Raw genomic sequence first — 18697 nt, forward strand, 5'->3', positions numbered from 1 at the left:
TTCATTCCTCAGCCCAATCATCAAACTGAGCCCAAGTTATAAGAGGCCTCATAGAGAAGAAAAAATGCTCATCCCATACCCTCAGGCATGAATTTATCAAATGTGATAACTGCTCTGTGAGACAGGTTTTCGCTTTAAATTTACAGAAAAGTGGGCACTGCAGAACAAAATTAATTTAACTAACGGGTAAGTGCTGATAACCGGTTGTGCATGGTAAAGCCCAGTGTGTTTCTGACAAACATGGCTGGTGAGTTACAAGAGAACACAGAGCACTGCTGGGGCAGTGGGGTAGGGAAGTGGAAGAACAAAGCCATGGAGCATTATCTGGGGCACAGACTCCAGCTGGGCCCCAACCTACCTTCTCTGCATACTCGGACACAATCTGCTTGATCTCGGCAGAGCAGAGTCCCACGATCTGGCCCACGGAGCTTGCGGTGAGACGGCTCTGCAAGCATATGGAGGGGATGTTCTCAAGGCCAAGCCTTGTCTTCCACAGCAGTGGAAAATCTGAACACTCTATTATGGTAAAACAGATAATATTCCCAGGGGAAAAAATAATTTGGCTTTGCCACATATTACCAACAGGAAGGGAGGAAAGAAGCCTCAGGACAAACACGCAGCTACCTCCTGAATCACTGAGCAGATGGTGCTAGATCCTCCTCTGACCCTGGGCACCCCTGGAAAATGGTTCTTCCCTTCTGTGTCCCACCCTAAGGTCTCACCTCCTGAGGGCCACCCAACAGAGCCTGCAGGGGATTTGGCAGGCTTAGGACATAGGGAATAGAGAAGAGCACGGGAAAGGACAAAGAATCTCAGAACTTTAAAATATCTCTTTATTACCACAGGTCTTCCCAGGCCTCAAAAATAATGATCCTTTCAGGCAAGGCGCGGCGGCTCACGCCTGTAATCCCAGCACTTTGGCAGGCTGCAGTGGGTGGATCACGAGGTCAGGAGATTGAGACCATCCTGGCTAACACGGTGAAACCCCATGTTTCACATACAAATACAAAAAATTAGCCGGGCGAGGTGGCGGGTGCCTGTAGTCCCAGCTACTTGGGAGGCTGAGGCAGGAGAATGGCATGAACCTGGGAGGCAGAGCTGGCAGTAGGCAGAGATCGTGCCACTGCACTCCAGCCTGGCCAACACAGCAAGACTCCATCTCAAAAAAAAAAAAAAAAGAATAGTTCTTTCACACTTGGCTATACCTTCTGGACAGGCTCTGGAAAGACCAACTATAATCTCAAAATCCTGCTTCCTACCTAGATAGTGGAGGAAGAAAGCAGAAGACAAGAGCTGCCTCAGCATGAGGCATAACTTGCGGGCCAGCTCCAGCTCTTCCACAGCCCTGTGAACCTCCCAGCAGGAATATTCTGCTTTCACAAGGGTCCTTCAAGTCTCCCTTCTAGAGGTTCCCATGGATGACACACGAGACATTAAAAACAGATTACCAAAAGGAACTCCCTGGGGAAGAGGCACTATGTGATGGTGACAGGGGGTTCTGGAGAAGGTGGGCTCTCTGGGAGAAGACCCCAGCAGGGCAGGGTGGTGCCAAGTCCCCATCCCCACACCTCCCCGACTCCCACTCACCTCCTCATTTGCCATGGCGGTCATCTTGGTCATCAGCGACTGAATACGCTGCTGAAAGAAGAATGGATGGGAGCAGCAGTGAGCGGTTCTGAACATGTAAGACAGAAGCAATATGCCTACACAGATCTTTGTGGTGATATCCAAGGGTGTCTTCCTTGATCTCGTCTTATGTGAGCCTCAAAGGCAGGTGATAAAAGGAAACTGGAAGGTGTGAAAGGCCTGCTTGCAGCAGCTGGCTGTGGGAGGTGCTGGCCATTTGGGAATGCTAGGGGTAAGAGTACAATTTCTCCCAAAATGACTTACACAGAAACCTCAGAGGGCCTACATGGACCACATACCTCTTCAGCTGCTCGAAGCTCATCTTCCTCGTGGGCATCAGCTTTTTCTGTAGCTGACAGCCCTGCTGCAAGCGCTGTTTTCTTGTCCTCAGCCTGCAAGGGAAGATGTGAAAACAGCTGAGCACGGGAGTTGGAGACTTAGCAGAGAAAGGGCAATACTGCCAAGAGGCATGAGTGTGAAAGAAACAAACCTGCAGAGCAGCACCGCCCCGGGACAGTGGGTACGCCAAAGGCCTGACCCTCCACTCAAGTACAGGGTGGGCAGGTCAAGCTTCAGGAACTGGCAAATGCCTGTTTCCACGTCCCAACTGCTCACCGATTCAATTCAGGCCACACACATTTGCCTGACCCACCCTTCCACTCTGACTCAGCCTTCCCTGTCCTTTAACACTTTCAAGAGCAGATCACTACTAAAGGAGTGTTTCTTCAAACTGCCTGTTAAGACCAATTAGTGGGACATAAAAGTAATTTGGCAGGTACGACTAGCATCTGTATAAATTAACATAATGGAACATGCCAGAGTGCTTTGTAGTGAGGGGTTAAGTACCGCTTAGTGAAATTTTTGTTTTGGTGGTATTAGTGTGTGTGTACTGAATCATGATGAAAAATTACCCGTTTACTGCTCAGAGTAATCAAAACAGTTTGAATACCACTGGTCACAAGGATGAAAACTGCCTTATCTAAGGATCAAGGAGCATGCTCTGGACTCAGCCCCAGGCCTTAAATGACACATCAAACTCAAGGCACCCTGGATTAACTGCTGCCTCCTCAATCACAGGCTGTAAGTTTTAATTCTATCTCTGCCATCCACCAGCTGGGTGACCTCAGGCTTACCTCTGATCCCTGCATGTTAAGAACTTCTAGGGTCAAAAGAGAGGTTTGGTCTCAAATGCCCTTCTTGGACCATCCCAACTCTAGGATGTTTTTCTATAACGAGTCTATCACTGCCCATGGGAACACTCTGAGCTCCTAACTGCTTGGACACATCTACAGGGGATGAGACTTCTAATTCAAATGTGCCGTCTGACATAAAAATGACAGGACAAGTACAATTTAAATCCAATTTCAGGGACATTTCATGATTGTTCCAATCATAACCAAATCGCCCAGTCATATATAAAGACAATCTTTTCAGACTTAAATTACATATCAAATTAAATATACACATCAAACCCTTATGATATACCAGATAAAACATGATATAATGAAATCCAGAAAACATGCTGCTTTGCAGGGTATCATTACTCAGTTGAGTAAAAAAACACAAATGGGGAAAAAATAATGAGAAAACAAAAAAAGAAGATATCATCAGTACATGACTAAGTACCAATAACTAACACTGATAATAATAATGTTTATTAAATGTTTACTATGTGTTGGCTCATTCTAAGTCCTTTACATTTCAATCTTCACAGTAATGCTGTGAGACAGGTACAATGATTATTATCCAAAGTCACTCCGTGAATGGAGGAGCTGGGGTCCTAAGTCAGCCAGTCTGGCTTTAGAACGGTACTCTTAGCCACTGCTGGTGCCTGCAGTGATTGAGACAACAGTCACCACAGGAGGCAGAGGGGGAGCCTGGGGGAGCTGTACAGTGGAGTGGGTGACAGGGGAACAGCAGGGGGAGTGTGTACTGTTCAAGAAATCTGGGGATCAGGTGGAGAATGAAAAGAGGTTAATAACAGATCTTTTTAAGAGGCCACTGACCACTTTAGCTGACACTTTATTATTTAGAAAGCAGTGGCTATGAGCACAGGTTTGATGTCAGATCTCTGGGTTCGGATTCTTATTTATTCACTTCAGAGTTATGTGACCTTGGACAAATCACTGAGCCTCTCTGAGCATTAGCTTTCTGATCTAAAAAGCAGAAATAAGTATCCTCCTCATAGAGCTGTTCAAGGGAGTAACTGAAAACATATAGAGTCCTTAACATAGAGCCTGCAACACCGAAAGGGTTTAGCAACATAACATTTATGTACCTGCCCTGCTGCTGACAGTGAAGCATCATTAATAAACACATAAATTAACAGAAATCTTTGGGCATCCTTTGTGAAGTTAGAAAAGCCATCCTGACTTACCTGGCTCTTCCATGACTAGTTGTTTCAACAGAGGGCAGGCCTGTAATTCACAGCTGTGCTCTACCTAACATCCTGTTCACATCTGTCCAGAGTCTCTCACCTCAGATGAGGAGTGCTCTGGGAGCCCTGGCAGTAGACTTCATCTTCATAGTGTAGAGCTACTAGACCCCAGGTGACTGACCCTGGGCCACAACTTTCAATCACCCCTCATTTCCAGCCCCAGGATGAGACTGCTGCTTTGCTCCCCAATCTGCAGAGGTGGCAAGCTAGAAAAGCCACGACGGAGATGCAAGGGCCAAAGGCAGCTCACACATCCCTGCTATCCCAGCCTGTCCGGGAATCAGGGCCTGGGCAGCAGCAGCCCTGCCACATCCCCTTCCTGGGCTTCCCAGGAAGCTGCCTATCCTGTGAGTGTTAGAGGTGAAGGGAGTCAATTCCATCTCTCAAATATTCTCTCCTATTATCAATGTTTTTCTTACCTTCTCCGTTTTGCTCTGGCGGCTAAATCCATATCTCCTGAAGACCACAAAAAAGGAGTTTAATTACTACTCAAAAAATTACAATAAATTCAGTCAAATGCATTTTGGTTGACTTTTTACATGAAAAGCATCAAGAGAATTTATGCCATTTGGTGACTAGAGAAAATGTTACAAGTGCCTAAATTACAAACATATTCCACTGTCTTTTGAATACAGGGCCAGCCACCCTACTTGCTATGCAAATACTATAATGTAAATTGGAACTCTCAGACAGTATAGAGTGCAACATTTCCCTTAAGTGCAATCATGACTCTTTGAATCAGGAACTGCATTTCAGAGCCACAGTTTAAGCTAAAAGCCTTAAAAATATCTATATAAACAAATGTAAATGTGTTTCCTTAAGCCAAACATGCACTTTAATGGCTACTTCCGTAACTTAGATAGCACACTTTTTATTCTCAAACATAATCCAAGCATGATGCCAATAATGTGTACTCACTTCACACAACTTTAAATTCAAAGAAACACACAAACTCAATTCAGTTTCAAGTAGTTTATTTTCTGGCTCTAATTAATCTATGTTTTTTAAAAATGCAAGAATAACAATGCAAAAACCATTCAAAAAGCAAAATGCAAACCACCCAGCCTCATACACTTTTAAGTGATTGGTAAGAAAATAAAGTTAATACAAACATTTAAGGAGAACAAATTGAGCTCGGCGTGGTTGCTCATACCTGTAATCCCAGCACTTTGGGAGGCTGAGGCCGGCCTATCACCTGACCTCAGGAATTCGAGACCAGACTGGCCAACATGGTAAAACCCTATCTCTACTAAAAATACAAAAACTAGCCAGGCATAGTGGCACATGCCTGTCATCCCAGCTACTCGGGAGGCTGAAGCACCAGAACTGCTCAAACCCAGGAGGCGGAGGTTGCAGTGAGCCGAGATCACACCACCGGACTCCAGCCTGGGTGACAGAGCAAGACTCTGTCTCAAAAACAAATAAATAAAAATAAAGAACAAACTAAAGGCTACTCTCTGCCTCGCTTCTGCATGCCTCACTTCTGGGTTGTGTGCTCACCTGGTCTTGGTCCTCCAGCTTCACTCCCCACACTCTTCCTGCCCATTCCTTGTCCAACTTCTGCATTGGCCTGATGTACATGTATCAATGGCAGGCCTCTTCCCTCAGGAGAAAACAGAACCTCCTCAGGAGCCTCATAAAGCCTCTCTTCCATGGTTCAGCCTAACAACTGGTTCATCTCACCACCAGCAGCATGTTCTGTGTTCCTATTACACTTACTACCTGAACAGACAGCTCTGCACACGCTAAGCTGTTCCCTTCTCTCCCCCGCTTCCCTATTCAGCCTTCACCCCTCAGCTCTAAAGCCTCCTCCCCTGTGAAGCATCCCCCATGCACATGTGCTCAGCCGGGCCTGCCCATCCCTGCATCTGTTCATGCTCCTCTCACTTCCCAGATGGTGATTATGTGCAACTGCTACATATCTGTATCATTCTCCTGAGGGCAAAGATTCTACCTTCACATTTGGTTTTTCCAATATTCGCTGAACAAACTAAACATAAGTGAAAAAAATGTGAAAATCAAGAAGCCAAAAGTATCATCTGGCCTTGCAACAGATTGTCAAATAACTGGGGAGACCAAAAACTCACTGCTGGGCAGTGTGCCCACCCTTTAGAAATAAACCTATAGGTCCAAAGTGTAGCAGACCAAGGTTAAATTTTGGCTATCCACACGAATTCTGTAAAGGACCTTATGGCAGATTCCGTGGACTGGCTTAATATCCAGTGCATCTTCCAGTACTGCAGAGGCTGGAAAACAGACTATTTTCCAAACTCCCTTGCACCTAGAGTTCTGAATACTATTCAGGTTCCACCAATCAGATGCATTTGCTAGAGTTTTGAATATGGAACAGTTAAAGGAGGAAAGAGGGAAGCATAAGGGATCCATTGTGTTGGTGTGGATCACAGTAGAAACAACCAGGTTCTGAGGCTAGCAGCTATCACAGTGGCTTCTTGGTTTTTCAGAGCTCCCTAATTTGACAGAAGCAGCATGGTTTCCTTCCTTGTCAAACGACTATAGCACTAGCTTCCTAATCTTACAGGGTGCGAGCTAGCTTCCTGATTTTGGAGGCAGAAGCAGCGTCCTGGGGCTCCAGTTCTCATGTGAAGCTTGAGAGCTGACCCTGGATCAGCCTAGTTCTCATCTGGCCCTGTAACCAGTCCCTTCTGCTGAAACTAGTGGGAGAGTACTGTTTTCTCAACCAGGGAACCCTGAATAATACACGGTCTTGCCCAAGTGTCCCACTCCTATAGAAGTGTCCTTGCATCTTGAGTATTCATCCTTCCTGTTTTATGCCTTTAGTCTGTGGAGACTTTTAGGGCAGAACACATAAGGTCCTTATCTAAGGCCCAGGGACTTCACAGATTTTCCAAATAAGGAAGTAAACAACCAAATCTGAGTGACTTGATTCCCAGGACAAATCTACTCCTCCTTAAAGACAGAGGCTCTGGGAAGACTCTTCTAAGTCACCAAAACTACGTTAGCCCCCCAGATGTGAGCTGCTGTGAGAGCCAGTGCACTCATTGTGTGGTGAACATAATTATCGGCCATGAGTAATCCTCTAAGCCTTTCTGTCGAGCTCCTGGAGAGGACGAAATCTGCTTCATTCACTTTTAAAAAATATTTTAAAAACGGACTTATAATTCATGTAATATAAAATTCACCATTTTAAAGTGTATTGCTCACTGGATTTTAGTGTATTCACTATGTTGTGCAATCATCGCCATTATGGAAATCAAGAAAAGTTCCATCACCTCAAAAAGAAACTCTGTTACTATTGGCAGTTAATCCCAATTCTTCCCTATTCCCAGCCCTTGTCTACCACTGATCTACCTTCTGTCTCTCTGGATTTACCAGTTCTGGAGATTTCATAGAAATGAAATCAAGCAATATGTGGTCTTTTGTGTCTGGCTTCTTTGACTCATGAGAATATTTTCAAAGTTCATCCAGGTTGAAGCATGAATCACTACTTAATTCCATTTTATGGCTGAATAATATCCCATTATATGGGTAAGCCACATTTTGTTTCATCAGCTGATAGACATCTGGGTTGTTTCTACTTTTTAGCAATTATGAATTGCTAAATTCATAATTGTGCAATATATTATGCAATATATTTACAGTGCCACTATAAATATTCATGTACAGTTTCACTCACTTCAGTATCCCCACTGCCCGGCAGTTCAGTGTCTGCCACATAGTAGGCACTCAATCAATAGTTGCTGCATGAATGAAGAGTCCATGTGATTTTTCTAAAGGCCTCATCTATGTCACAAAGTAGTGAGGTTTCCATGACAAAGCTCTGTTCTTAACTGCCTATTAACTACTGCCTCCCTTTCCTCTTTTCCTGTCAGCCCTGCCCGTTTCCCCCAAGTGCCAGCTCTGATCTGCAGTCCCACATGATTCAATTTGCTCCTGCATTCCTCTTCTTTGGCTCTGACTCATCGATTCTTGCTACCTACACTGTTGGCACCAGAGAGCCCCTCCCATCATCCAGTTCACTTCTTCATACCTTAGACATAGGACCTGGTCTTTAAATCAAGGATGTACATTTAGAACAGCACAGTACAAAAGAAATATAAAGAGGGACATGCATACAATTTTTAAACTAGTAGGTTAGTAGGTTCACATGCCCAAGTTATTCCAAAGATAAACATTTTCCATTAAGTAAATCAAGCACGAATCTTAAAATTTAAATTTAACTTAATTAAAATCAAAAATCTGTTTCTGAGCCACACTTGTTGGATTTTGATTGCTCAATAGCCACATATAGTTAGTGGCTACCATAGGGGACACTACAATTCTAGAAAACAAACTAACTTTTAAGAACAATTATCTCAGGCCAAACTAAGACATTATCTGTTTGGAATACAAAACAAAATAGGGACATAAAAAGCCCTAAATACTAAGGACTGTGAACTCTGTTCTTTATTCATTTGACAAGAATTTACTAAATACCTTTTATGAGCATGTCATAGGCCTTATCGTCATCGGAGATATAAACAGGTTGGGAGAGATACGTCATATTTTATTTACTAACTACAGAATGTTGGAGTTAGCCTGTTCCTCGGTATTCAAGGCCTAATTTTGAGTTGCCTTGAAGTCATTCTAGGCAACTCAAAGTTAGGCCTTGAATACCGAGGAACAGGCTAACTCCAGCATTCTGGAGGCTGTGCTCCAAACCTCCTCTTCCAAGTCAAATATACAGCACATAAAATGCATTTCCCCAGAGTAGCAGTTTCATAGCACGGTTAGGTGCTTAAGTTAGCCTCTCAAAATTGACTGAATTCATAATAAAATTGAAATATTATAGGTGTGCAATTTTGTTTACATTCAAAATCAAAACTATGAGTCTTGTTTTCCTAACACCATTAACACTTAGAAAAATATACCCAAACATGCTTTTTAACATATAAACAGTCCTTAAGGCTTTCAGCATAGTTAACGAGGCTCATAATTCACCTTTATTTAAGCAACTAAGAGTCAAAATAGGGGGAAGAAGATGGAATGCGGATCTAAAAGCCAAAGGGCACCGTGGTACACGTGTAAGGCTGATGAATGACCTTCAACCCCAAGGAAGAAACACTGATTTCAGACCTTCTTGCTCTAGAAGTCAAAATACTTTCCCTCTGACAAGACGTAAGATAAGGTAGAAAATAGAAACACTGGCAGGGGGATCTGGACTCCTAAAGCAGTGATGCCACACTGCAGTGGGGGGTGGGTGAGGAAGTCAGGAATGCCGCAGTGTTAAAGGAGAAGGGAAGATGGAACAAAGTGAGTCCTGGGGCCCCAGGGGGCCAGCCTTGTTTGACAGGGGCTGGGGAGAAAAAGGCCAGAGGGTGAGACTTCCCATACACGTGCTAGAGGGAGGGCTAGCGTGAGGGGTAATAAGTGAAGGAGTCCAAGGGCTGTTGCCCCCAAATATGGCACCCTAATATGCTGAATAACTTGGATTAAAGGCACTTGAAGGTCGGATGTTAGAACACGGTGTTTTCTCTCATCTATATAAAGACTGGACCCATTAAAGAAAACACAAGTGTCTTCCATCCACTCCCTGAAATCTCATTATCTACCACAGAGTAAGAGACTGAAAATTAAATACCATACCTAGAACCCAAACCATGGTCTGTTTCCCGTCCCATTCAATTTCCAGACAGTCATTTATTAACCATCGTCTGATTCATTTCCCCAAAACATCATTTACTACCCCTCAAACTGGCGTATTTCCCCATCTGCCTTTCCCCTGTGAAGAAGGATATATATGCATCTGGACATCACTGGGTTACTGGGTAGTCACACTTCTGTGGTTTTCCTCCATACAATAATAAATTATGTGTGCCATTTTCTCCTGTTAATCTGCCTTTTGTCAGTTCATTTTTGGTGAACCTTCACAGGGCCAAGGGGAAGCTCCCCTCTTCACTCATGCACAAGCACAAAAGCACAAGGAGAATTGTAAGGGGAAATGGTCATATGTGAGGGCATTTGAAAACTGAAAACTGTTGCTGCTAATAATGATGATTACAATAAGGAGAATGATGACAGCGGCTAGTGGTTAACATTTACTGAGTGTTTTCTACATTGAACAAACTGCTCAAAATTATATACATATATATACACACACATATATTGTCATACAATCCTCATTTAATGGGAAAGATGTCCATGCAGTGGAGAGTGCTGAACAGAACCTAGAGGAAACAGACTGCCAGAAAGGAAGGGAGTAGCCTTCCCAGGGAGGTGGAATAGAACACACACTTGCTGGGGCCTGTACATTTGATCTGATTTGCTCTGTGAGTTTTAATAACTATTCTCTTCTTACTTAGTTTCAGACCAAAGAACAGACATGGTCAGTCCTTCTAAAACTCAGAGCCTAAAAATATACTCTCACTGAAGGCACAAACAGTATTTGCAGACAATGAAAATGACATGCTTTTGGAGTTCCAGACACCTTAGTTGAAGTACTAGTCTGAGCCTCTTATTAGTTTATGACCTTAAGTAAGTCATTTTTTAACCTTTCTGAATATTGTCATTATTAGTCTCAAAGAGGAGAATGAGCTAAATATACTATCAGAATGTCCTAGGTACCCACTACTCTACCTGCCACAAACTTACCTTCTCCTTGCCGAAAAAGCTAAAAAAAAAAACAAAGTAACATCTCTCTCCCACCCAAGAAAACCCCAACAACCTAAAACCTTCAGGAAATGCCCACCCTAGCCTTAGAAATTAGCAGAAGTCAGCATGACCATACCAACAGGAACCAGGACTGGTATCAAGACACTGTTTTTTCTCACAGAGTTTGAAAAGAGTCATGCAAAATCTGTCTTGCTTCCTTTCCTAAAGAGAGTCAAGCCAGATTCTCACCTTAAACAGCATCAATCACTCCTGAGGACAGGCAGGGAGGTTCTGAACTTTCCCAGCCTTCAGATGGTGATACTAGCTACCATCTACAACGTATATGCAAAAGATCCCATTTGAACCTGAGAATTTCAGAACAAGAATATGTTCTGAAATTTTGTCAACATTGGTCTCAGCGAGGTGGACAATTTACTGAATTTCTAACTCCTTTTCATCCTCAGGAAAATTCGATTTTCCATGATGATGGAAAAAATGGACACATAAATAATACAAACTCACAAAATCCACTACATTCTCCCAAGAACTTCTTCATTCTGGGACACGTGACACCCACAGAGATTGTCTCTCCAGCTTTGGCTCTCCCAGAGCTGTGCAGCCTCACCTGCTCACTTGCAGGTGGGCATGGCTAGAGAGACTCTGTCACGATTCCCAGGGCTGGCTTCCTGAGCACACAACCCGTCCACTAGCACAGTGCCCCATGTTTAGAAGGGTCCTCACTTGGCTGTTGTTGCTGTCTTTAAATTCTTAATAATCAATCATCATTAATAACTGCTAACAAGTTACTTGGCATTTTCAGTACATAGCTAGTCCGGGTGATGCCTGACTTGGAGGAGGCATTCAATTCACAGTAGCAACTAGTGAACTGTGGGGGCAGCCATCACACACAGCCTAGGGCCAGAACTACTTCAATTTCCTTTGAAACAGACTAGTTTTTATTCTAAGGAAAAAAAAAAAAAAAAACAAAAAACGAAAAAACACAAGCAATTGCATACACTTCCATTTGGAAACTAGAAAAATTAAGCCTAATTTCCCACTGGTTCTCTCCAGTACCCTAGAGGGCAGGCAAAGCCATCAGACGCTCACTTAGGGAAATGCCAGTGGCAGTGCAGTTAGTTCCAGCCACCCCACAAGGGCTGGGCTGTGAGGCAGAGCAGCACACAGGAGCCTCTCCCAACACAAAGGAAGCACAAGGAGACTTACTCACATCAAGGAATCAGTTACCCTAAGAAGAGAATGCATGACGTAAAAGAAGGTTAATACCCAGTGACAACCAAAAAAGTCAATGGGGAGAAGCATGTCCTTGCATTTTTTTTAAGTTAAAACTAAGGATATAAAATAAGACTTTTTTTTTTTTTAACTAGAGATGTTTTTAAGAAGCGACAAAACTACTTCTAAATTCTTCATTTTCCTAGTTAGGACAATATTCACAGGAAACTGAAATTATTATTCTAACACTTAAAGTGAAATCACTGAAACTGCTTTCATTACTTTCATTTACCTGAAGATTTTAACAAATAGCAGGGGCATGAAGGACAGAGTACCTCAGCCTCTGTAAATTCCTGGAACACCCCAACTCCCAAAGGAGGGCAGAGCCAGGTGCACGTTTCCAGAGAGGAATTACAAAGGATGCCCATAGAAACAGGTAATTCATTACCAGAGAAAAGTCCCTGATGTTGGAAATCTCATGGCTGAAAGCAGAAACTTAATCAGGTAGAAGCCAGTCAAGTTAATCCAAATGAAGCAACTTAAATTAGCTTTTCTTTTAAAAGAGACACCTAGACTGGGTCCCACTCATTACCTGCCATATTCCAAAAGCGTAGCATGGATTCGAGATTCTTCATCAAGCAGCTCCTCTGCTCCCTGGTGGCGTTTGTATTTCCGACGGGGCTTGTACACTTCCTAAGTGGATGAGACAGCCAAGTTACTGAGTGTGAGAAGGCTCTCCTCCTGAATTGGTTGCTGGATGCCTCCAGCCATGGGGTATATTCTCTTTTTTTTTTTTTTTTTTTTTTTTTGAGACAGAGTCTTGCTCTGTCGCTCAGGCTGGAGTGCAGTGGCATGATCTCGGCTCACTGTAAGCTCTTCCTCTACCATGGGGTATATTCTAAAATTATATATATGCACACATATATATCCTAAACGAAATACGTGGCATGTAGTAAATGATCAATAAATGCAAGTCTTCAGCCCCAGATGAAGTGGTTTGCCATTCTACCCCAAATGAATGTCCTTCTTGACACTAAGTTGGCTGTCAAATAATACACTAGTAATATCTGCTCAGGGCTCTGGGTGCAGGTAGGCAGCTGCTATGCCAGCAAGGTATTCGGGCTGCTCACCCCCACATCTCTCTTCTTCCCTACTACCCGGGTTTATTGCATCTAATCATTACCTGGACATCACCACAAAAAACACTACTATCAGGTTTTTCCAGACACTGCATTTTATTTTAACTGCAATTGTTCCCCATGGATAATTCTGGTTAACTTTATTATTTTACTTTAGTATACAGTTTCGAGCATACAGAAAAACATTCTTTCTGTAACATATACTATATAATCTCAAACAATTTTGTAGAAAAGGAAATGGATCAGGACCTGAGATGATGCTAAAGTTGTTCTTAAAAATTCCTGCCACAAATATTCCCCAGTTTACTGCTGGTGCCTACATGAATAGGAAGCTATAAATAACATAAAACACACTTACAGGGAGATGCAAAATAGAATCAGCTTACATGGTGTCAGTTACTGTGCCTGGTTTGGCTTCCAATGAGCTCTACTATTACAGCTTGAGCTTAACTGCTATTATCCTTAGTTACAACTGAAAGAGTCAATAACCCAAGGCAAGAAATTGGATTCTTCTGAAAAAAAAAAGGATTGACTCCAAAACAAGAGCATACTGACACCAACAGCTAAAAGGCTAAAAGGACCTTTTATTCCGCCACACAATGACATTGTTGGCTTTTGTGAATTATTCCTTCCATGTAAAAGTATAAAACTTCATATACATCTCACCTTTCTTTTACATTTTATAAACCACACTATGAAGCAGAGACAGGGCACATACCACTAACTTCACTTTACTATTGAGGAAGCAGACACTGAAAAATTTGTCCAAGATCCCTGGGACACTATGAGGCCTGACCCTAGGTAACCTGGTTTCTCATTTCAAGGCTTGTCCCTGACACTAACTTGCCCCATACTGCCACTCTAGCCACCCACCAGTCATTTCAGCTAGCCCTCTCACAAGACTCATTCTGCAATATGAAGCTGCCACATGGATCACAACAATGGTCTGCTGAAGTAATACAACCTAAATGTCAGGGCCTTACAGGCCAACTATAAAGAGCTATTGCTAAGTCACCCTTTAAATCAACAGGGGTCAGGAATACTGATGTCCAGTCCTATCTCTGCCACTAATCAGCTGCATGACCTTGAGAAAGGCAATTCCCCTCAATGGGCCTCAGTTTCTGCATCTGTAAAACGAAGCTAACAGATCTTGAAGGATGCTCCCAGGGTCTCTTCATTTGTGTTCTTTTAATTCTGTAAAGATACTGACTTGGTAACATAATTCCATAAAAAATTTAAAGTCTGAGATTAATAAAAAATATACCATGCTTTACATGATGTGCTCTTAAAAAGGAATAGAAAATCAATTTATCCTTCTGTCATTAATAGTGGTAGCAACAGTAATAGTTACCACTTACTGAATAGTAGGCACATTCTGCTATATCTGTGCTGCCCATTTGATCCCCACATCTATGAGTGTAGTTATCCTTGCTATCTTCTGTAGACGAACTTAGGCACACAGAGGTTAAAAAACTTGCTGATGGTGAAAAAGGCAGTAAGTGATAAAAACAGGATGACTCCAGAACTGAGACACTTAAGCACTTTGCAAAATGTCTCACACCTCTACTTTCATCACCCTTTATCTAGGTTCTGATATATATATATATATATAATTTATATATATAAATTATATATATACATATAAATTATATATATTTGCAGATGGTAAAAGGCACACACACAGGGTTAAAAAAATTAAGCTGACCCTTTTGTAAAGCAGAGAACTCTTGCACTGTGAGAGTCAGAGCTCTACTTTGCAGGTCTGGTTACAAGTCAGGTTCACCTGTCAGAGTAATTACTCTGAGTTCACAGTCCTCAAGACAGGGAAGGGAGGTAGAACGGCACAGCACCATGGCAGTGTCTGCAGCAAATCCCTGATTGCTTCCCTCATGATTACCGCAGACAACTTTTTTACTGAAATAATGGAACAGGCAGCAAAACAGCCACCACCAATATGGCATTCTACAGTCAAAACCTCCAGTGGGCCAGCCCACGCCCAACTCAACAGGAAGCAATACTTTCCACTGACCTTAACAGCTCATCCACACAGCCCAAACCCAACTCCAACAGATCCATCTTACTTAGCCTATGTGTCCTGTCAGTAATTCTGCCTTTCACCTAAAGGGACCCCATAGATGTTTTCACTGCCAAGTGCAATGTGCTGAAAGATTTCATAAAAGTTACTATAAATGGGACAAATAAATGTTTCTCCAAAATTCTCACATTAATAAAACAACAACAAAAATGAAGTGCCTGGGTATTGACTGAAAGAAACGATGAAAGACAGAAGGATGGCAATCATTTCTGTAGAATCTTCTCCAGTGACACCCCTCACCCTTGTTATTCCATTCTCTTTTACCTGAGCTCTGCTATGTAAGTATATATCTTCTGCTCTTTGAGGTACAGCACCAGCCCCAACTCAGGTCTCCTTGAGTCTGCACTGAACAGTACGACTTGGTGGGTAAGAATAAGATTGCTGTATTATATAAATGAGCTAAACATGGTCCCTGCATTGTTTACTTCTTCACAGAAGACTGACACCCATTGGCTCAAAAGCTGACCAGCACAAACTCAAATTTTTACATATCAAAATGTTTTTTATATAGCCTAAATAATCAGACTTTTTGTCATTTAGAGCCTGCCTGCTTTGCAAACCCTTCAAAAGTGCTGGCATTTTCTCACCATAGATAGGATAAACCCTGTGGCTAGGTAGACCTCAAGCCACTGGGGCTCTTCATAGGTCTCTGACCACAGACTCCCTGTGTGATGCTGAGCAACATCGCCAAGACACATGAGCCTCCTCTGTGATCCTGGGGAGTTCCTTTCCTCACCTCCCACTCTGGATGTGGCCCTTGCATCCAAGCTTCCGGATGATCTCATGGTGTAAGGGACTCCTCTACCCTGCAAGCAAACCTGTCAAAGCATCACCCAAAGAAAGCTTACATATGCTACTGCCACCTCGCAGTCAGGTCGTTCTTCCGGATCAGCCCTCAAACTCCTCACTAGCTGGAATGTCACTACTGTTGCCTCAGCTCCTAGAACATGGTCTGGCATGCAGTAAGTGTTCAATCAATATTACCGAATGAATACATGGAGTCAAACAAGCTAGAGTTTTAATGCCTGCTCCATTGCTTACTATAACTCTCTGACTTGAGGCAAGTTACTCTAACCTCTGTGGTTTTCCATCTGTATATTAGGTATAAGTAGAGTTGCTATGAAAATAAACTAATCAGTATATTTAATAGTACCTGACACACAGTAAGGGCTAATATATATACATATTCACATACATATGGATGTGTATTATTACTAACATTGTTTTACTTAGGTCATTACATTTATATTTTACAAGCTGAATGAAAAGGACTTCCTCACAGCATTCCCTATGGAAGAACACACTGGAGTGGTAACTTTAAATGGCAGTCTCTTAGATGATCCAGTAAGTTCCACAGAGCACTTCCTTCCAACTAGTCTGGAAGCTCTAAGAAGCCTTTTCTCTGTTCCCTCTATTCTCATACAAAAGTCTACACTACCAAAAAAAATGCTCCCAAATAGTAAATGAATATATCTTTTGGGTCTGGGTAAAACAGTGTGGGCACTGTTATTCAAGGTTAAGAGGGAGTAAAAGACCTCACTGCACAGGACAGACACTTCACGGCTGTGGAGGGCTGACAGCTCAGAGGAGGAAGCTGTGTCACAGCACACTACGTGAGACAGAGGAGCTGATTATGATTATGATGTGAAAGTGGAAGGTGGTAGTTTCCATTCCTTATGTCCTTTGAAAAATACCACCTCCTATTGGGCAGGCTTTCTAGAAAGCAGCCAGCTATTCTGTGCAAATGAGATAGGGAGAAGAAAGTAATATACTTCAAAGAAGAAAGCAGGTACTGGGAATAATCTCCCAAAGGAAGAAAAATGAAGCCAAGATAAAAAAAGAATGCACCCATCATAGGTTCGGATGATAAAGTTCACAGCAGCCTTTCTGCCTGGCAATCTGGCAAGAAGTACTAAAAGCCTTAGGTATAATCTTGACCAATTCCACTTCATGGAATAAATCCTAAGCAAATAATTAGAGATAAAAGAATAAATTTAGCTACAAGGATGTCCTACGTAATGGTCAAGTGAAAAAAAAAAAAAGAGAGAGAGATATAAACCGTATGTAGCTGAACTAGTTCCACACAATGAATAATCTACAGCCACTAAAAATGCTATGGAGGTACCTTTATTGGCATGGAAAGATTTCCTCAATATATCACTAAGCAAAATAAGCAAGCAACAAATGAGCAAGCAACAAAATAGAATACATAGTACAGTGCCTTTTGTTGTTGTTGTTGTTTTTTTTTTTTGCAATCTCTAAGTCTTCATACAGATATTCACAACTCTATTTCCTGCTTGCAATATCAGTGGTTATCCCTGGCTGGTGATAACATGGGTGATTTAGTTTTTGCCTTTCTCCGTTTCCTAATTTTTCATTCTTATTACAACAGTATTAGTACAAAAGAAAAATAACTGAAAAAAAAATCATGCACCAAAAAAATGAATGGGCTATATAATCAAGGATGAATGCAAAAAATTCAAACAGTCTCCTAAGGATGGCTAAAGACAATAAGCTAAAGAGTTAATATTTAAATACTTTTATGCTATGTCTAAGCAAGAATAAGTAAAAGCCTGTAAGTTAAGACATAAAGGCATCATGCTGACCAAAAGGATAACAACAGGACAGCCTCCACCTGACATCTATTCTTTGGCTGGGCAAAGGGTCTTCAAATGAGAAGTCACAGTCAATGTTCCCATAAGGGACTGAAGAGATGGTGGGAGAGGACCCAACCACTCTGCATGCATTTGAGTCTCTCGGACCCATGTAAGTAATATTCCAGAGCCCTGAAGTGAGTCAGCAATAGTACTGCAAAATTGGTGCCAGGAATATGTGGGAAAGCAGAGACCAGGTGAAAAGCCAGAAAAGTGGAGGAGTGCCGACACCTGCTTTGCTAGAGTCAGGTATCATATCAAAATCTGCCTCCCTCTTCCTAGCTTTGAAGCTACAGAGGGAATTTATTAACTTTGCTGAGCTTCAATTTCCTGATTTGTAAAATGGAAATAATAATATATAACTCCTTGAGTGTTAATGAGGGATAAAGGAGCTAATGCTTGTTAAATGCCTATTGAGATGCCAGGCACATGGTAGGAACTTAATAAATACACAGCAGCTCCACACCTATTTTATAAAAGGCTGGGTCTAAAAACTAGCCATCTATGTGTCTGACCTTATTTCATTCCTTAATTTTCCATTCATGACTTAAAATTAAGGATTTCCTTGCCTTTATTAAAGGAGGGATCTTTCTTGAGGAGCATAACAATAAATAAAATTTTAGCTATTTAATTTTTTGTACTGACTCACAAGAATAGGTGAGGGATATGCACCACAGCCCTAGAGTCTCTGCGAGCTTTTGGGGCTCTCATTTCAAGTCAGTTAAGGAAGGGCTTGCAGAAGTGGCAGAAGAGAGGGAGGAAAGTTAATGGTGATGGAGCTCAGCTAAGAAACCTACGCAGACAGTTCCTGGAAGTGAGGGGTGTTTTCAGTAGATGAGAAAAGGAAAACCCAAAGGCGAGCTTTAGCCATCCATGAAGACTCTTTATCATTCCTGCTGAAAATTGC

The 18697-nt window shown here is 42.2% G+C and overlaps 1 protein-coding gene across 4 annotated transcripts in view; it reads right to left on the reverse strand.

Moving 5' to 3' along the window:
• The window catches only part of CCDC93 (coiled-coil domain containing 93), a 94300-nt gene that overhangs the window by 54170 nt on the left and 21433 nt on the right, over window positions 1-18697 (reverse strand). For 3 of the 4 annotated variants that reach the window (XM_030916364.1, XM_010362162.2, XM_030916366.1), the window contains 5 exons: window positions 12495-12595; window positions 4483-4519; window positions 1926-2018; window positions 1588-1638; window positions 359-445 (listed from right to left, as the gene is read on the reverse strand). In XM_030916364.1, coding sequence (XP_030772224.1) covers window positions 359-445; window positions 1588-1638; window positions 1926-2018; window positions 4483-4519; window positions 12495-12595 — 369 coding nt within the window. The remainder of the gene's footprint in view (window positions 1-358; window positions 446-1587; window positions 1639-1925; window positions 2019-4482; window positions 4520-12494; window positions 12596-18697) is intronic. The other variant, XM_030916365.1, reaches the window with a different exon arrangement.

The sequence above is a fragment of the Rhinopithecus roxellana genome, chromosome 14 (genome assembly GCF_007565055.1).
Source record: "Rhinopithecus roxellana isolate Shanxi Qingling chromosome 14, ASM756505v1, whole genome shotgun sequence".
Classification (NCBI taxonomy): domain Eukaryota; kingdom Metazoa; phylum Chordata; class Mammalia; order Primates; family Cercopithecidae; genus Rhinopithecus; species Rhinopithecus roxellana.